At 51.9% G+C, this 16,732-nt stretch overlaps 1 protein-coding gene across 1 annotated transcript in view; it reads right to left on the bottom strand.

Moving 5' to 3' along the window:
* LOC118572642 (mucin-3A-like) overlaps positions 1 to 16,732 on the bottom strand; it is a 31,483-nt gene that overhangs the window by 1,755 nt on the left and 12,996 nt on the right. The window contains exons 2-3 of the mRNA XM_036172370.1: positions 779 to 5,947; positions 287 to 525 (exon numbers count right to left, since the gene is read on the bottom strand). Coding sequence (XP_036028263.1) covers positions 287 to 525; positions 779 to 5,947 — 5,408 coding nt within the window. The remainder of the gene's footprint in view (positions 1 to 286; positions 526 to 778; positions 5,948 to 16,732) is intronic.

The raw sequence follows: 16,732 nt of genomic DNA, 5'->3' as shown, positions 1-16,732 counted from the left end.
CTGCCACAGGCCCACTCACATTTGGGATATCCATGAGCTCTTCTCATGTGACCTCTAGGGTGTTGACCTCACACACGAGTAGGGCCCTATCCTCTGTCTCAAGTTCACAACCAGATACCCCTGTACAGTCTACCTTGGTGACCTCACTTCCAAGCACTAATGCTGCATCTACAGCTACACCCCAGGTCACCTCCCCTAGTCTTTCCACCACATACCCTGTGTCAGACGGCACCACTTTTGTCTCTGTCACTGACACATCTACCCCCACCACCTTCCTGACACCAACCCGGCCATCTTCACCCATCTTGGACACAGCTGTGACCACCAACGCAGACTTGATCACCACAGTCACCCCGACTCCCTCTAGAACCCCTCCGACTTCTTCCAACTCAAACACGCACTCCACTGGCAGTATATCTACAGCTACCATCTTCTCACATCCTACAACTTCTGCTAACCTGGAGACACTGACATCCATGACCTCCTCTTTCCCTACCATTGCAGTTACAAGTCTCTCCTCCTCATCTACAGGCAACAGTGGTACACCTGCGGTGGCAGCTACCACCTCAACCTATACAAGTTCTAGTATATTACCGGCCCACACCAATATTATCCCGTCCTCTTCCATCATCCAGAACACAGAGATTTCACTTCTCAGCACAGCCCACTCCATTGCCCCCATTGTGACAACTTCCATCACAGCTGCTGGGAACACCCCATCAGGTTCCCTTGGGATGAGTACATCAGTTTTACCTGAAATCTCAACTTCTAAATTTGCCTCTGACTCTGGATCTCTTCCTGGCAGTGACCGAAGACGTGGTTGGGGAAGTCACGGTCATGTCTGTCATGAGCGATTCTGTCAGAAGGCCTGTGGCAGGATTCACTGTGCTTTCTCCAGTGGATGTGGCAGCGGGGGTGGGGGAGGGGAGCTGACCTGCTCCAGTCACGGCAGAAGTAGGAGGGGGTGGCTCTGTAGATGTGGGGGCTGTGAGTGTGGTGGCGGTAGTGAGCGTTGGGGTGGACTCAGCCCTTGTGTGGAGTGTGGGGTCGGTGACTGTGGCTGACGGCACACTGCCCATCTGTGTGGTGCCCACACTGCTGGCAGAGACGGAAAAGGAGGGTGCTGATGTAGCTGGAATCCTCGTGGCAAGTGGACTGGCGGGGTTTCCTGCACTTGAGGGGTTAGCGGTCCTGATGGTGGTAATGGCGTGGTGTGTGCTGACACGCGGCGTTTCTGTGTTCTGGGTGATGGAGGAAAGAGGGCTGAAAGCGGTGTGGGTTGGTGAAGCGCTGGAGACGGTGTGGGTATAGGCACCTCCCGCCACGGTGTGCTCAGTGTTTCCCATGGGTGAGGAGGGGGTGAGAGCTGTGGCTGTGATGGTGTGGCGGTGTGTGCTAGGTGAGGAGGAGACTGTGGATGTGAGTTCGGGACGTAAGGAGGTGGCAGATGTCCTGTCGGTCCAGTAGCTCTCTGAAGCTGTGATGATGGGAGGTCTGAGGGAGCGGGTCAGAGTAGCCAAGGTGGCCGTGTGTGTGGCAGCTGTCTTGTCTGTTTCAGAAGTGAGCTGAGAGGACCTGGTGGTTGAGGAGGTGTCAGCGGAAGATGTGTGTGTGGTGAAGGCCAGAGATGTGAAATCGAGCATGGACTCTGTAACGGACCTAGTTGGAGAGCTGGGGAAAGAGACTAGAGATGAGGTTAGAGGTGCAGCATCGGCAGTTGGGAGTGTTGTCACCAAAGTAGATGATGGGGGAGTGTCCACGCTGCCAGTAGTGACAGGCTGTGTGCTTGGAACAAATGCTGAGGACAGGAGCCTACTTGTGTCTGAAGGCAACGCATAGGTGGTCCGTGAAGGAGAGGTCGTGAGTCTCCCAGAAGTCAAGGTATCTAAGGGGGTAAATGAAGAGCTGATGGAGGCTGTGGTTGTCATTTCTGACATCGGAGATGGTGTGGAAAGGTCTGTGATGGAAGTCATTGTGGCTTCTCCAGTGGACGTCACAACGGTGCTGAAGAAGGTTCTAGTCCCTGATGCAGTAGTAGAGGGTGGCTCTGTGGACGTGGTTGTTGTGAATGGGTTGGTGGTCATGGGTGTTGGGGCGGATTCAACTGTTGTGTGGGGAGAATGGGGGAAGGCTGGAGCTGAGGGCTCACCAGCTGTCTGGATGGTCCCAGTCTTGCTGGCAGAGGTGGATGAGGAAGAAGCTGATGTGACTGGAAGGCTTGTGGCAAAGGGACTTGTGTTGTTACCGGTGATTGGGAGTGTAGCTGTCCTGCTGGATGTGACATGACTCATTGGGACAGATGTCATTGTTTCTGGGCTCTTCGGGCTGGAGAAAGATGGGATGAGAGTGGAGTGGGGTAGTGATGTAGAACCACCTTCATGGGTTGCAGTGATGTCTGTTGTGACCACTGGGACAGTGTTGCTCGTAGGAGAGGTGTTGAGAGCTGAAACTGATGTGGTAGAGACGTCCATAGTGGGTGAAGCCAGGGCTGTGGGTGTAACTGTGTCTGTCACACCAGACGTGGTCGGCGTTGTGGAGATCCTATCTGTGGAGTAGATGTTGGAGGCTGTGGAGCTGTGAGCGACAAGAGATGAGGTCTGGGCAGCCATGGTGACTAAGGGTGTGGAAGAAGTCCTGACTGCTTCTGAGGTGGGTAATGAAGGCCAGGTGGAAAGGACAGACATGGCCGGGGCTAGTGCGTCTGTGATGGAGGAAGTAGAGGAGCTCCCTGATGTCAACAATGTCACGGCATTGGTGGAAGAACTGAAGGAGGCGACCTGAGAGGTGCCTGTAGACAAGACTTTGGTAGTTGGGGATGCGGTCTCCAAGCTGGCTAAAGGAGCTGTGTGTGTGACGTCAGTGGCGATTGGCTGCGAGCTTGAGACAGACACAGAGGAGACAGCAGTAGTGGTGGGTGAAGTCAGCACATGGGTGCTCGCCGGTGGGTAGACGCTTGCTGTCCCGAAAGTCAGTGGATCTGAGGGTGTGACCGCCGACGTGATCTGGGAAGTGGCTGTGATATCTGTGCTGAGAGTATCCGTAGGAAGGTCTGTGGTAGGAACCAGGGTGGCAGTAGTTAACGGTGTTTCTGTAGATGTGGTGCTGCTGGTGGGTGTTGGGGTGGACTCGGCTGTCATGTGGAGAGTCTGAGGGATGCTGGGAGTGGAAGGTGTACTTCTGGTGTTCCCAGAACTGACATCGGCCACCGAGGTGAGGAATGTAGATGTGGCAGGAGCGTTGGCAGCAAGAGACGGTGTTGGGGTGTTTCCAGTGTTTATAGAAGTAGCTGCTACAGGTGGGGTGGTAGTATGGGGTGTTCTCATTGGCCTTGTTACTTCTGTGTTATTGACGAAAAGGGGAGATGGGGTCATAGTGGTGTGCATTGTGGACGTACTGGAATCTGCAGGGGTGGAGGTGGTGAGTGCCATAGCAGAGGAACCACTGTAGCCTGTAGATGAGGAATGGAGAGCCGTGGCTGCAACCGTGGCGCTGCCTGTACCAGAAGACAGTGTTGTAGACAGGAGTGTCTCCACAGCACCAGGGGTGTTGGGATGTGAGGAGGCTGCAGATGCTCTCTGAGTGGAGTAAGCGTCTGAGGTTGTGGGGCTAGGGCTGCTGGGAGAAGATGCCAGGGGAGCTGTGGGGACCAAGTGTGTGGTAGCAGTTCTGGCTGTTTCTGAGGTGGGCCAAGAGGTCCAGGTGGGCATGACAGAGGGGTCAGGCATCAGAGCATGTGTGGTAGCTGTAGGAGAGGTGATATCTGATGTGGAGTCTCCAACAGCGGTACTTGGAAGGCTGGGAGAGTTGACTGCAGACACCGCTGGAGATGTGGCATCGGTAGCCGGAAGTGCGGTCCTTATGGTAGATAAAGGGGTGGTGTGTGTCATGCCGGTGGTGACAGACTGCGTGCTTGGGGCAGATGTAGAGGAAAGAATCCTACTTGTGGGTGATGTGAACACGGTGGTGCTCATGGGAGGGGAGATGCTGGATATCCCAGAAAGCCACGCATCCGTGGGAGCACCCGAAGAAGTGATCGGTGGAGTTGTGGTGATTTCCGTCAGGAGAGAATCTGTAGGAAGGTCTGTGGTGGGATTCAGTGTGGTGTCTCCAGTAAATGTGGCAGCAGAGGCGGGGGAGGGGGGCTGGCCTTCGGCAGTCACTGCTGATGGAGGAGGAGGTGGCTCTGTAGATGTGGGGGCTGTGGGTGTTGGGGCAGAGTCTTCTGTCCTGTGGAGTGTATGGGTGATGGTTGGAGCTGATGACACACTGTCCGTCTGTGCGGACCCAGCACTGCTGGTGAAGATGGAGGAAGAGAATGGAGACGTGATTGGAATACTTGTCTCTAGGGCACCTGTGGTATTTCCAGTACCTTCAGTATTTGGAAGGGTAGTCACCATACTGGAAGTAGTGGGATAAGATTTGTTCGTAAGTGCATCACTGTTCTTCGTGGTGGGGTATGACTCGATGATACTGGTGTGTGTTGCTGACATACTAGAAGCTTTATGGGTTGAGGTGGCGTCTGTCACGGTGCCCCATGGAACAGTGTCACCCATAGATGACGTGGTAAGACTTGTGCTCCTAAAGGTGTGGATGCCTTTACTAGGTGACAGGGTTTCAGACATGAGTGTCACACTTGGTGCTGACATACTAGAACCTGTTGTGCCTGCAGGCATGTGGCTGGAAGCTGCTGATGTTGTGGTAGAGATCTCTGGACCATGTACGGATGGTGTGTGTGTGCTTTGGGAAGTCATCCCAAGACCTGAGGGAGTGGACATTGAGATCATCCCAGGTGCGGGCGTTCTAAAGGTGGAGTCCATATCAGAAGGTTTAGAAGGCAGAACCGTACTTGGTAGTGACGTTACAATTCTGGTGGCCATTGAGGAAGCCATGTCAGATGTCGAAATCATCCCCTTGCCGGTGGGTGACATGGTTGGGTGTAAAGATGCTGTGCTGACAGTTTCTCTCGGAGTGTCACTCATAGGTTTACGTGTGATTTCCCCAGAGCTCGTTATTGTCCTCCCCGAGGACGGCTCACCCACAGGAGTGGTTGTTTCCATAGCAACAGAAGCAAAAGGTGTTGATGTATTGGCCGAGCCCGGGGAATGGGTGGAGGAAGTTTCTGTTTCGAGAGAATTGCTTGCAGTAGGAAATGGTTGGGTAATAATGCCTGTGGTGGTCAAGGCACTGGCGCTGGGTGGGGCAATGTTATCAGTTACTGTTGTTAAGGAGGTTTTTGTAGGAATCAGAGAAGGACCCGTAGCAGACAGATAAGTAACTCCCGGAGTGAGGGACAGTGTTGTACGCACACCTGTCAGGGTCATGGTGATCGTCTCTGTGGTTTCTGTGATAGAAGAGGTCAGAGTATCTTGGGTTGCGTGTATGGTTGAGCCAGAGGAAGAAGGTGGGGACATTTCTGGGGTTGGGTCCCCCACATTGGTAACAGTGGAAGCAGAGGTCGTGGATGAGGTCACTTTCCTAACAGAGGTCACAGATGTCATTGTTGTCACCGGCTTGTCAATCTTGGGAGTGGTGGTATAAGACTTGGTGAGGGGCACAGAGGTCATGGTTGCACAGGTGGTGGTGGGGTGGGTGGTGGTGATGATGAAGCCAGAGGTGGGGATGCACTCGGTGGTGGGCATGTAGGCCAAGAGAGTGGGAGGACTGGTCTCCACCTTGATGACAAGCTTGGACATCGGGGCTGTCACGGTGTCAGGACTGATTGGGGATCTGAGCAGTGACTCATAAATGGACTTAAAGCCACTGGGTATGTGGGCAGTCCTGGGTGTGTGCTCCCCGCTGTCAGCAGCTGGATAAGGGGGCTGCTGGGGACTGAGAAGCCACTGAGGTACACCTCCAGCACGCAGAGGACTGTCAAGAGCAGTGTGGGCTGCTTCCACACCAGGCGGGTGTGAGCTAGAGGTGGCTGTGGCCGTGGATGGCATTCCTCCTGTGTCGGCAGAACAGAGGAACCCATGGTGAACTCTTAGGTCATTCTGTCACCGTCACACGCCATGGGGGATCCACGCTCTCACCTCCCACACCCTGTCACAAAGAACAGGATGTGCCTCTCCTACAGGAGGTAACTTGCAGCTGAGGCCTTTGGAGTCTGTTTAGGGGGCAGTGGGGTGAAGCCCTCGGTTCCTGACTGGTTATTGAGTGTCCAAGTCCTTCCTTCCTTCCTTCCTTCCTTCCTTCCTTCCTTCCTTCCTTCCTCCCTTCCTTCCTTCCTTCCTCCCTTCCTCCCTTCCTCCCTCCCTCCCTCCCTTCCTTCCTTCCTCCCTTCCTTCCTTCCTTCCTCCCTTCCTTCCTTCCTTCTTCCTTCCTGTCTTTTTCTGGTGGAGGAGGATGTTGTGTGTGTGAGGTCTGTATGTGTGTGTGGTCTAGTGTGTGCTGTGTGTATGTGATTTATGTCTGTGTTTTGTAATATGGTTTGTGTGTATGTTATGGGTATGTGATTTTTGGATGTGTTATGTGTATGTGGTTTGTGTGTATATGTTGTGTGTGATGTGCATGTGATTTGCATGTTGTGCATGTGCTATGTGTATGCAGTTTGTGTATGTATATTATATGCATGTGATTTATGTGTGTCATGTGAGCTTTTTTGTGCGTAATGTATATGTGGTGTGTGTGTATGTTATATGTATGTGGTTTGTGTGTGTCATGTGAGTTTTTGGTGTGTAATGTGTATGTGGTTTGTGTGTATGATATGTGTGTGGTTTGTGTGTGTGTGTGTGATTTGTGTGTGTTATGTGTATATGATGTGTGTGTGTGTTGTGTGTACGTGTGAATGTGTGGGTGTGTGCATGCAAAGACCAGAGCAGGACACAGGGCATCTTCCTTTGCTGCCTCCTACCTTACTGTCTTGAGACAGGGTCTCTCACTGAACTGGACGCTCACTGTTTTAGCTGCACAGGCTTGTTAGCTGGCAAATCCTCAGGAGCCGCCAGCCTCTGCCCCACTGCTGGGTTACAGGCACACACAGCTGCTCCCAGCTTTCTATATGAGTGCTGGGTTTCTGAACTCGGATCCTCAGACCCGAAAAGTGAGTGCCCTTCCCTACTGAGCCACCTCTCCAGCTTCTTGCTTTTTTGAAACAGTCGTGCTGGGCAATTGTGGCACACCAGCCCTTGGGAGGCGGAAGCAGGTGGCTCTCTGTGAGTTCGAGGCCTGCCTCGTCTACAGAGCTAGTTTTAGAACAATCAAGGCTACACAGAGAAACCCTGTCTCGAAAAACAAAATAAAGTTTAGAGAGTCTCCTGAAGCCCAGATTGGCCCCCAGATCACTACGTAGTCCAAGATGAACTTGAAATACTAATCCTCCTATCTCTACCTCAGGTGTGATCAGTCACACCAGGTTTTATGCAGTTCTGAGGGGTTCGTGCATGCTAGGCAAATAAGCCACATTCCACAGCCGGTCTCCCCTCCCTCCTTACCCACATCCCATCTGCCCTTCCCTGAGCCCTTCCTCTCCACCTGTTGTCTCGTCTTCCAGCCCTCTTGGATTTGGGGTCCACCTTTTAACCAACCCCTGTTCTTTCCCTGTTTGTTAAGACCTCCAGAGCTGGTCTGGGAGACAACCCACACCATAGGAACAGGAACCAGAGCTCAAGAGGGGAGAGCTGGAGATGGAGAGGAGGAGACTGGAGTTCACAGTCTGCTGAGATGGAGGGATGGGCAGAGAGGACCACGTGGAGACGGGAAGGGACCTGGAAGGGGAGGAAGCATCCAGAACAAGGTGTCTGAGCAGATAAGCATGGGTTGTGGCGACCTTAGGGCTTAAGGATCAGCATTGACCATAGCAACACCCACTTCAGGGGCCAGAGAGACAGCTCAGTGTAAGAGTGCTTGCTACTCATGAGTCTGGTTCCCAGCATCCACAAAAGGCAGCACAAGGCTGCCTGTAACTTTAGCTCCAGTGTCCTCCTCTGGCTTCTCTGGGCACCCACATGCATATGCCTGTGTCTACGAGACACACACACACACACACACACACACACACACACACACACACGGGGTGGGAGGGATACACATTTTATGTAGTGGTTCTGTCCTGGCTACTGGATTAGTTGGTGCATCAAAACAAATTCCTCTTTCTGTTCTAATTTACAGGGAGGGGCGCATGAACCACAGCACAAGAGCGGAAGTCAGAGGACAACTTTTTGGTGTCTAGTCTCTCCTCTTGGGAACAGAATTCAGATTGTCAGGTCTGGCAGCCAGCATCCTCACATGTAGAGCCGTCTCACTGACCCGAAAGCTTCCTCTCCCTCTCTCCCTGATGAAGCTGGCAGCATAGCTCAGGCACCCTCGGGCCTTCGGGCCTCAGACTCACAAGGGCTAGGAGGACGGGTGTGCCCCACCCTTCCTCGCTTGGTCCCTTCCACTCACTGCACATTTTACATATGTGCAGCACTAGACATTAGATCAGCCGTAGTGGGGTGAGCATGAAGCATCCCCACCTCTGGCAGCCTGCCTTTAGTACCTCTGCACAAAGGACCCCCGGGGACATGCTTTTCCCGAGAACTGATGTCACTTCTCAGCCTAGCTGTTGGGGACAGAATGGGGATGGGGGGCGGGGAATGAGGACTGCAGGATAGATCCTTATGGCCAAGTCTTCGGCCTGCAGGGAAGTGAGGGGTTCTAAGTCGGGGTGCTCTGCAGTTGGGCTGTAGCGGAGTTAAGCACTAAAGGGCAGAAAGAAGAGAGGCAGAGGCGACTGTGGGTCCTGAGGGTGGGCCCCACACTGCGGAGTCTTGGGGCCACTCCCTTTGTGTTTGTTTGTGGGGAGGGGTGCTGGAGATCCAGCCTGGGAGCCTGCTGCACACTGGCTAAGCACTGTGCCTCTCCAGCCTGGGAGAGCCTGGAGTAAAGCAAAGCAGCTTCCAGGTTCCCCCGGATGAGGTGGGCAGCAAAGGGAGAGTGGGGGGCAGGGGAGAAAGGGGAGAGACGAAAAGGAGGAGAAGAGAGGAGAGGCGGGAAGGAGGGAAAACCAGAAGCAAAAAGAGAGGGGAAGGAGGGAGGGAGGGAAAGGGGGAGGGAGGAGAGGAAGATGATGAAGAAGGTGGTGGTGGTGATGATGATGATCAGGCTAAAATGTCCAACAAGGAAGAAGAATTCCCCCCCCCCAAAGAGGCACAGAGGTTGGGGGACACTGCGGAGTGGTGGCCGCTGCAGACAGCAAGCAGAGTCCAAACTGCATTCCCAGCCCAGAAGCCGCCCTCGAGATGCAGACCTGAGCGCCAGAACCGCTTGGCTCCTGTCCGCCCCACCTAGTCTCTCCAGCCAGAGGCCAGAGGGACCCCTCGCGGCCTGCTCTGCACGCCTCCCTCCCAGCCAACCCCTGCATCCTGGCATCCTCGCTGCGCGGGAGCCCCGAGGGTCTCACCAGCCCCTCTCTCCCTGCAGCTCCCCCTCACCTGCTTCACTGGGGGAGGCCCCGAGGAGCCAGAGACTGAGCAGGAGCATGGGTGCTGAGGGCTGGGAGCAGAACCGGGTCCAGAGCCCAGGGCCGTGAGGACAGAGCCAGGGGTGTGAGCTGGGAGCCATGGCTCCTGGCCCCCCCCTCACAGTGGACTGTTTTTCTGCCCTGCCTGGCTGAAAACGAAGCAATTTCACCTTTGAGCTCCACAGCCTCCCGCTACCCGGACCTCAGTGCTATAGAAAGGGAGGGAGGGGAAGCCAGGACATGCCAGGTGGGAGAGCCCCACCCCTGGCCTATGGGCCCTGGATCCATCCCAGGACGCTGCCTGCCTTCCCCTGCCTCCCTTGGAGTATACACAAGAACAAAGCCTCCGCGTGGAGTCAGCCCTTCTGCTTGACTTCAAGTCTCCCTCTGCCCTCTCTGCATCCCTCACAGCCACGGGGCTGTGACTCCACTGGGGAATAGCATGGAATTCAACCTGAAGTCTTTACTCTGTCGGAAGAGCTGGACGGGGTCCCAGGAAAGGAAAGACAGACAGACAGCCATGGAAACAGACCAAAGTGCAGGTTTAGTGTTGAAGGCGACCATAGGAATTGTCGCTTGAAGAAGCTGGTTTGTGGGGCTCCGGGGATGACTCCAACCAGCAAAGCGCTTGTTGGGCAGTGGTGAAGAGTTCAAATCCTTAGCGCCCCAAGTGCAAGTATCTGTAACCCCGGGACTGGAGAGGCAGGGACAGGCAGATTCTAAAGGCTCACTGACCAGCTACTCTAACCAGCGTGAGAGCTCCACAGTGAGAGACGCCTGATGGAGAAATAAGGCGGAGAGTGATTGAGCAAAGCATCCCCCAGACGCTGTGCTCTCTGCACTCACACCCAGACAGACAGACGGACATAAAGGAGGAGGGGGCTAGGAAGAGGAAGAAAAACTGTGGAAGCAGAAGAAATAATTATGATGATTAGGAGGCAGGTATAACAGGGCCCACCTGTCATCCCAGAACTCAGAAGGTGCGTGCTGGTTGGTTTTCGTGAACTTGGCACAACTAGACATTTCAGGGAACACGGAATCTCAACTGAGGAGGGAAAAAAAAGAAAACAAACAAACAACAAAACGTGTGATTGACCGGTAGGCAAGCCTGTGGGCATATTCTTAATTGATGATTGATTTGGGAGGGCCCAGCCCACTATGGGTGGTGCCACCCCTAGGCTGGTGGTCCTGAGTGTTATAAGAAAGCAGTGGGGGGGAAAAAAAAGCTGGGCAGTGGTGGCGCATGCCTTTAATCCCGGCACTTGGAGGCAGAGGCAGGAGGATCCCTGAGTTAGATGCCAGCCTGGGCTACAGAGTGAGCTCCAGGACAGCCAGGACTCATCCCCTGCCTCCAGGTTCCTGCCTTGAGTTCCTGCCCCGACTTCCCTCAGCGACAGAGTGTGACACAAGAATTATAAGCTGAAACAAACCCTCCCCAAGCTGCTTTTGGTCATGTTATTTTATCTCAGCAACAGAAGCCTAAGACAAGGGGGAAGATCAGAAGTTCAAGGCCAGCTCCCCCTACACTGGTAAACGGTCCTTGTCCAAGCAGATAACCCACACCTCTGCCCATGCAGGCAACCCCAATTCCATGCAGAGGAGTGGAGCTGGCTAGATGACTCCTCACATAAAGGTGCTTGCCACCAAGCCTGGTGACCTGAGTTCCGTCTCCAGGACCCAAATGGTAGAAGGAGAGAAGTGACTCCTAAGAGTTGACCTCTGACCTCTGTCCTCACTGTGACGCGCGTGTGCGCACACACACACACACACACACACACACACACACACACATACAATTTTTTTAAAAAGATGCATACTAAAGGAGGAGGGTTGGGTGGGAGGAGGAAGGGCTGGGTCAGAGGACAATGGATGAAATATGATCAAAGTCCATTCCGTAGATCATATTTCACACATGAAACTGTGAAAGAATACATTCTAAACAGTAAAAGCAGAAGGTATTTTGATGGTGTCCTTTATTTTTTTTTAAATTTGGGTGGCATTGAGGATCAAACCAGGGGCTTCCTGCAATCTTGCAAGCACTTTACCACTGAGCTATGGCCCCAGTCCATCGATCACCATTTTGAATGAAAGGCTGGGGAATGACAGAGCAATTAAGAATCTGTAATAGTCTTGTGGAGGACCCTAGTTCCATTCCCAGCACCTCTACCAGCTGTAACTTCAGTTCCGGTGGATACATCACCCTCCTCTGACTTCTGAGGGCTCCTGCATGAATGTGGTGCACATACATACATATACTCACACACACACACACACACACACACACACACACACACACACACACACTCCCTACCCCACAGCCTCTTCTCTCTTCAGGCAAGCATTCCCACAGGCGGCTGTTGCCCTTCAGTGAAAACTGATAGCAACCCAAGTTGAGTTACCGCCACCCAAAAAGACAAAGTGTGTTTCGGTGTGTGGCTCAGTGATGGTGTAGCGTGCTTGTCCTTCAGGAGGGAGGGAGGGACAGGGGAGGGACGAGGGAGAGGGAGGGAGGGAGGGAGGGAGGGAGGGAGGGAAGGTGTCACCAGGAAACCATGGAATAGTCACACTATGGACTACCATGCTCAAATCAGAAAGAAAAGGTAGGAACACCAGGTGTGTGGTGCAGATGTCATCTTGAGGGGCACCAGGTGTGTGACACAGATGTCATCTTGGGGGGACACCAGGTGTGTGACACAGATGTCATCTTGGGGGGAGGACACCAGGTGTGTGACACAGATGTCATCTTGGGAGGACACCAGGTGTGTGACACAGATGTCATCTTGGGAGGACACCAGGTGTGTGACACATGTCATCTTGAGGAACACCAGGTGTGTGACACAGATGTCATCTTGGGGGGACACCAGGTGTGTGACATGTCATCTTAGGAGGACACCAGGTGTGTGACACAGATGTCATCTTAGGAGGACACCAGGTGTGTGACACAGATGTCATCTTGGGAGGACACCAGGTATGTGACACAGATGTCATCTTGGGGGGACACCAGGTGTGTGACACAGATGTCATCTTGGGGGAGGACACCAGGTATGTGACACAGATGTCATGTTGGGGGGAGGACACCAGGTATGTGACACAGATGTCTTCCTGAGGGACACCAGGTGTGTGACACAGATGTCATCTTGGGAGGACATCAGGTGTGTGACACAGATGTCATCTTGGGGGGAGGACACCAGGTATGTGACACAGATGTCTTCCTGAGGGACACCAGGTGTGTGACACAGATGTCATCTTGGGAGGACATCAGGTGTGTGACACAGATGTCATCTTGGGGGGAGGACACCAGGTATGTGACACAGATGTCTTCCTGAGGGACACCAGGTGTGTGACACAGATGTCATCTTGGGAGGACACCAGGTGTGTGACACAGATGTCATCTTGGGAGGACACCAGGTGTGTGACACAGATGTCATCTTGGGAGGACACCAGGTGTGTGACACAGATATCATCTTGGGGGAACACCAGGTGTGTGACACAGATGTCATCTTGGGGGGACACCAGGAGTGTGATGCAGATGTCATCTTGAGGGGCACCAGGTGTGTGACACAGATGTCATCTTGGGGGGAGGACACCAGGTGTGTGACACAGATGTCATCTTGGGGGGACACCAGGTATGTGACACAGATGTCATCTTGGGAGGACACCAGGTATGTGACACAGATGTCATCTTGGGGGGACACCAGGTGTGTGACACAGATGTCATCTTGGGGGGGGACACCAGGTATGTGACACAGATGTCATCTTGGGGGGAGGACACCAGGTATGTGACACAGATGTCTTCCTGAGGGATACCAGGTGTGTGACACAGATGTCATCTTGGGAGGACATCAGGTGTGTGACACAGATGTCATCTTGGGAGGACACCAGGTGTGTGACACAGATGTCATCTTGGGGAGGACACCAGGTGTGTGACACAGATATCATCTTGGGGGAACACCAGGTGTGTGACATAGATGTCATCTTGGGGGGACACCAGGTGTGTGATGCAGATGTCATCTTGAGGGGCACCAGGTGTGTGACACAGATGTCATCTTTGGGGGAGGACACCAGGTGTGTGACACAGATGTCATCTTGGGGAGGACACCAGGTGTGTGACACATATGTCATCTTGAGGGACACCAGGTGTGTGACACAGATGTCATCTTGGGGAGGACACCAGGTGTGTGACACAGATGTCATCTTGGGAGGACACCAGGTGTGTGACACAGATGTCGTTTGGGACACGAAGGCTGATGTCAGCTGTTTTGTCACAGTGGCACAGAGGTCACTAATACACAGTTGAGGCTGAGTGGGAGGTCTTTGCGACATGGGGGTGTGCCCACAAAGGCAACCCCAGCCTCTCCCTCTTCCCCACCTAGCCATGAAGTAAGCAACAGCTTCCTCTACCTTTTCCCTCCAAGATGCCCCACCCCACCACTGATCCAGAACCTTCAGAGATAATGCACACGCATGTGTGAGGAGGGCAGAGGGTAACCTTCGGAAGCCAGTTCTCACCTTCCACCACGTGGTCCCAACTCAGGTTGTCGGTTTGGTGGCAAGTGACTTTTTACCCACAAAACCAGCTCCCCTGCCCCTAACACACCTCTAGAGTCTGTTTGACCAACAAGTCAAACCCCGTTCCTGGAAGTGATCAAGGATAGTGTAAGATTCTGCTGCTCGCTCCAGGCATCATGTGAAGGTAAGTTTCCTGTTTTCCATCCCTGTGAAGGAGGAAGAGCCTAGCCTCGGCAAGTAAGTGTCATTAGAGCACCCAGGCCCAAACACGCTGGACTCTTCTTCCCTATTTCAGCAATTACTGGTGAGTAAAATCTATCCTGGGGCTGGAGAGATGGTTCTGTGGTTCAGAGCACCTGCTGCTTTTGCAGAGGACCCAGGTTCAGTTCCCAGCACACACATAGGGTGGCTCAGAACCACCTGTAACCCCAGCTTTAGGGAATCCAGTGCCCCCTTCTGGCCTCTGTAGATACTGCACACACACACACACACACACACACACACACACACACACACACAAATAGAAAAGGTTTTTAAATAAATAAATCTTTGAAATCTGTCCTGACCACTGTACTGCGGTCTTGTTTACTTTTGACAATTTGGAAGTAATTAGGAAATGTATTTGTATGCGTGTGGTTTTTTTTTTAAAGATTTTTTTATTATGTATTTATGTATGAATGCTTTATCTGCATGTACAATTTTATGCCAGAAGAGGGCATCAGATCCCACTAGAGATGGTTGTGAGCCACCATGTGGTTGCTGGGAGTTGAACTTAGGACCTCTGGAAGAGCAAGGCAGTGCTCTTAACCACTGAGACATCTCTCCAACCCCCTTGTGTGTGTGTTTGAAGGTAATTAAAAATATATATATTTTACGGTTGAAGGCACAACTTAGTGACAGGCTTCTAACCTACCATGCACACACACTGAGCTCAATCTCCAGAAACATAAGAAAATAGACACTTTTTTTTTCATTTTCATGTGTATGTATGTGGTACACATGTGGGTGAGGACATGTTTTGCATGTGTGTAGAAACATACATATGGGGATAGTTATGCTTGTGTGTGTACATGTATGTGGAGGGCTAAATGATGTCAGGAATCAACCTCAGTTTCTTTTCTACTTTACTCAATCAAAACCGGAGCTCATTGATATGGCTAGTCTTGCTAGCCGGCTTTCTCTGGGGATCTCCTATCTCTGCCTTCCAAGACTGGAGTTACAGCTTGCAGCTACATGTGTTCTGGGGAGCCGAACTCCAGCCCTCCTGCTTGCGTGGAGAAGTATAGACCCCATTGCCATAGAAAACTTGTCTTGGATTTTGTTTTCTTTTCTTTTGAGACAGGGTCTCTCTGTGTAGGTCAAGCCAGTATCGCACTCACAGTTCTCCTACTTCAGCCTTCCAAGTGCTGGGACGATAGGTGATTGCTACAAGTTTGAAGCCAGCCTGGTCTACATAACAGTCTAGGCTACAGAGTGAGAGGCTGTGTCAAAAATAAACAACCAACGAAAAAATAAAATCAAGGCTTGTGAGACGGCTCAATGGAAGAGTGCTTGCCACCAGGACTGATGTGATGGTCTGAGCCCATGTAACAAGCACTCGGGAGACAGAGGCAGGTGGATCCCTCGGTGAGTTTGAGGCCAGCCTGGGCTACAGAGTGAGATCCAGGACAGGCTCCAAAGCTACAGAGAAACCCTGTCTCGAAAACAAAACAAAAACAAAAAACCTTAATGATGTATTTTTATTTGTTAATTATGTGTATATGTGAGGGAGTCTATTTACATGTGAGTGTGAGTGTCCACAGAATCAAGAAGGGGATATTGGCTCCCCCAGAGATGGAGTTAGAGGTGGTTGTGAGGTATTCAACTGCAGATGTCCAGCTGTGGGGGCTGAGGCATAAATTCAGGTCCTCTCCTAAAGCAGTACACACTCTTAAACACTGAGCCATCTCTCCAGTCCCTTATGTAAACATTTTTAAAGGCTGGATGGACAGTCCAGTTGGTAAAGAGATTGCTCTGCTGGGACAGTTGGTGTATCAGTCAGGAAATGTCAGGTTATGTTGCAGTAACAAACAGCCCATCAAGGCTCAGTGTTTTACAACTACAAAAGTTTGTCACTCATGTTACTTACTCACCCAATGTCTGTCCCCTTCTCCAGACTACCTATACTCTGGGATCTAGGATGATGGAGAAACCCCTGACTGAAAGACACTGTCAACCTCACAGCAGATGGCAAAACCACTGCCTTAATTTCATTTTCATGGCTATGATAAAATAATTTGACAAAAAGTAACTAAGGGCCAGGTGCTGGTGGTGCACGCCTTTAATCCCTGCACTTTGGAGGTAGAGGCAGGAGGATCCCTGTGAATTTGAGGCCAGCCTGGGCTACAAAGCGAGATCCAGGTATCATATATATGATACACACACATATATACACACAGGATAATATATGTAATATATACACATACGTATGAGAGAGATAGAAATATCTCACCTAAAATTTAATACAATTTTTTTTAAATTTTAAAAACCAACCAGTGGTGTTTTATGTATGTGTCCTGACACTAAGTTTAAAATTAAGTGCTTATCTCCCAAGGCCAGTTCCCACTGGCCATACAACATCAGGCATTATCTATCGTTCCTGATTCTGGTAAGGACTAATAACCTCATAAAGTTAAGTACAGAGCTTATCCCCTTGGAAGGACACTCTTAGTGAGTGAAAGCCAAGAAATGATGTCATTTATGGATTTATGAGTTGCAAAGAAGGCTAGTGCAAACACATCT

This window comes from Onychomys torridus, chromosome 22 (genome assembly GCF_903995425.1).
Source record: "Onychomys torridus chromosome 22, mOncTor1.1, whole genome shotgun sequence".
NCBI classification, from domain to species: Eukaryota; Metazoa; Chordata; class Mammalia; order Rodentia; family Cricetidae; genus Onychomys; species Onychomys torridus.
Note: the sequence above shows the minus strand (reverse complement) of the source record. Positions and strands in the feature narration are given on the sequence as shown.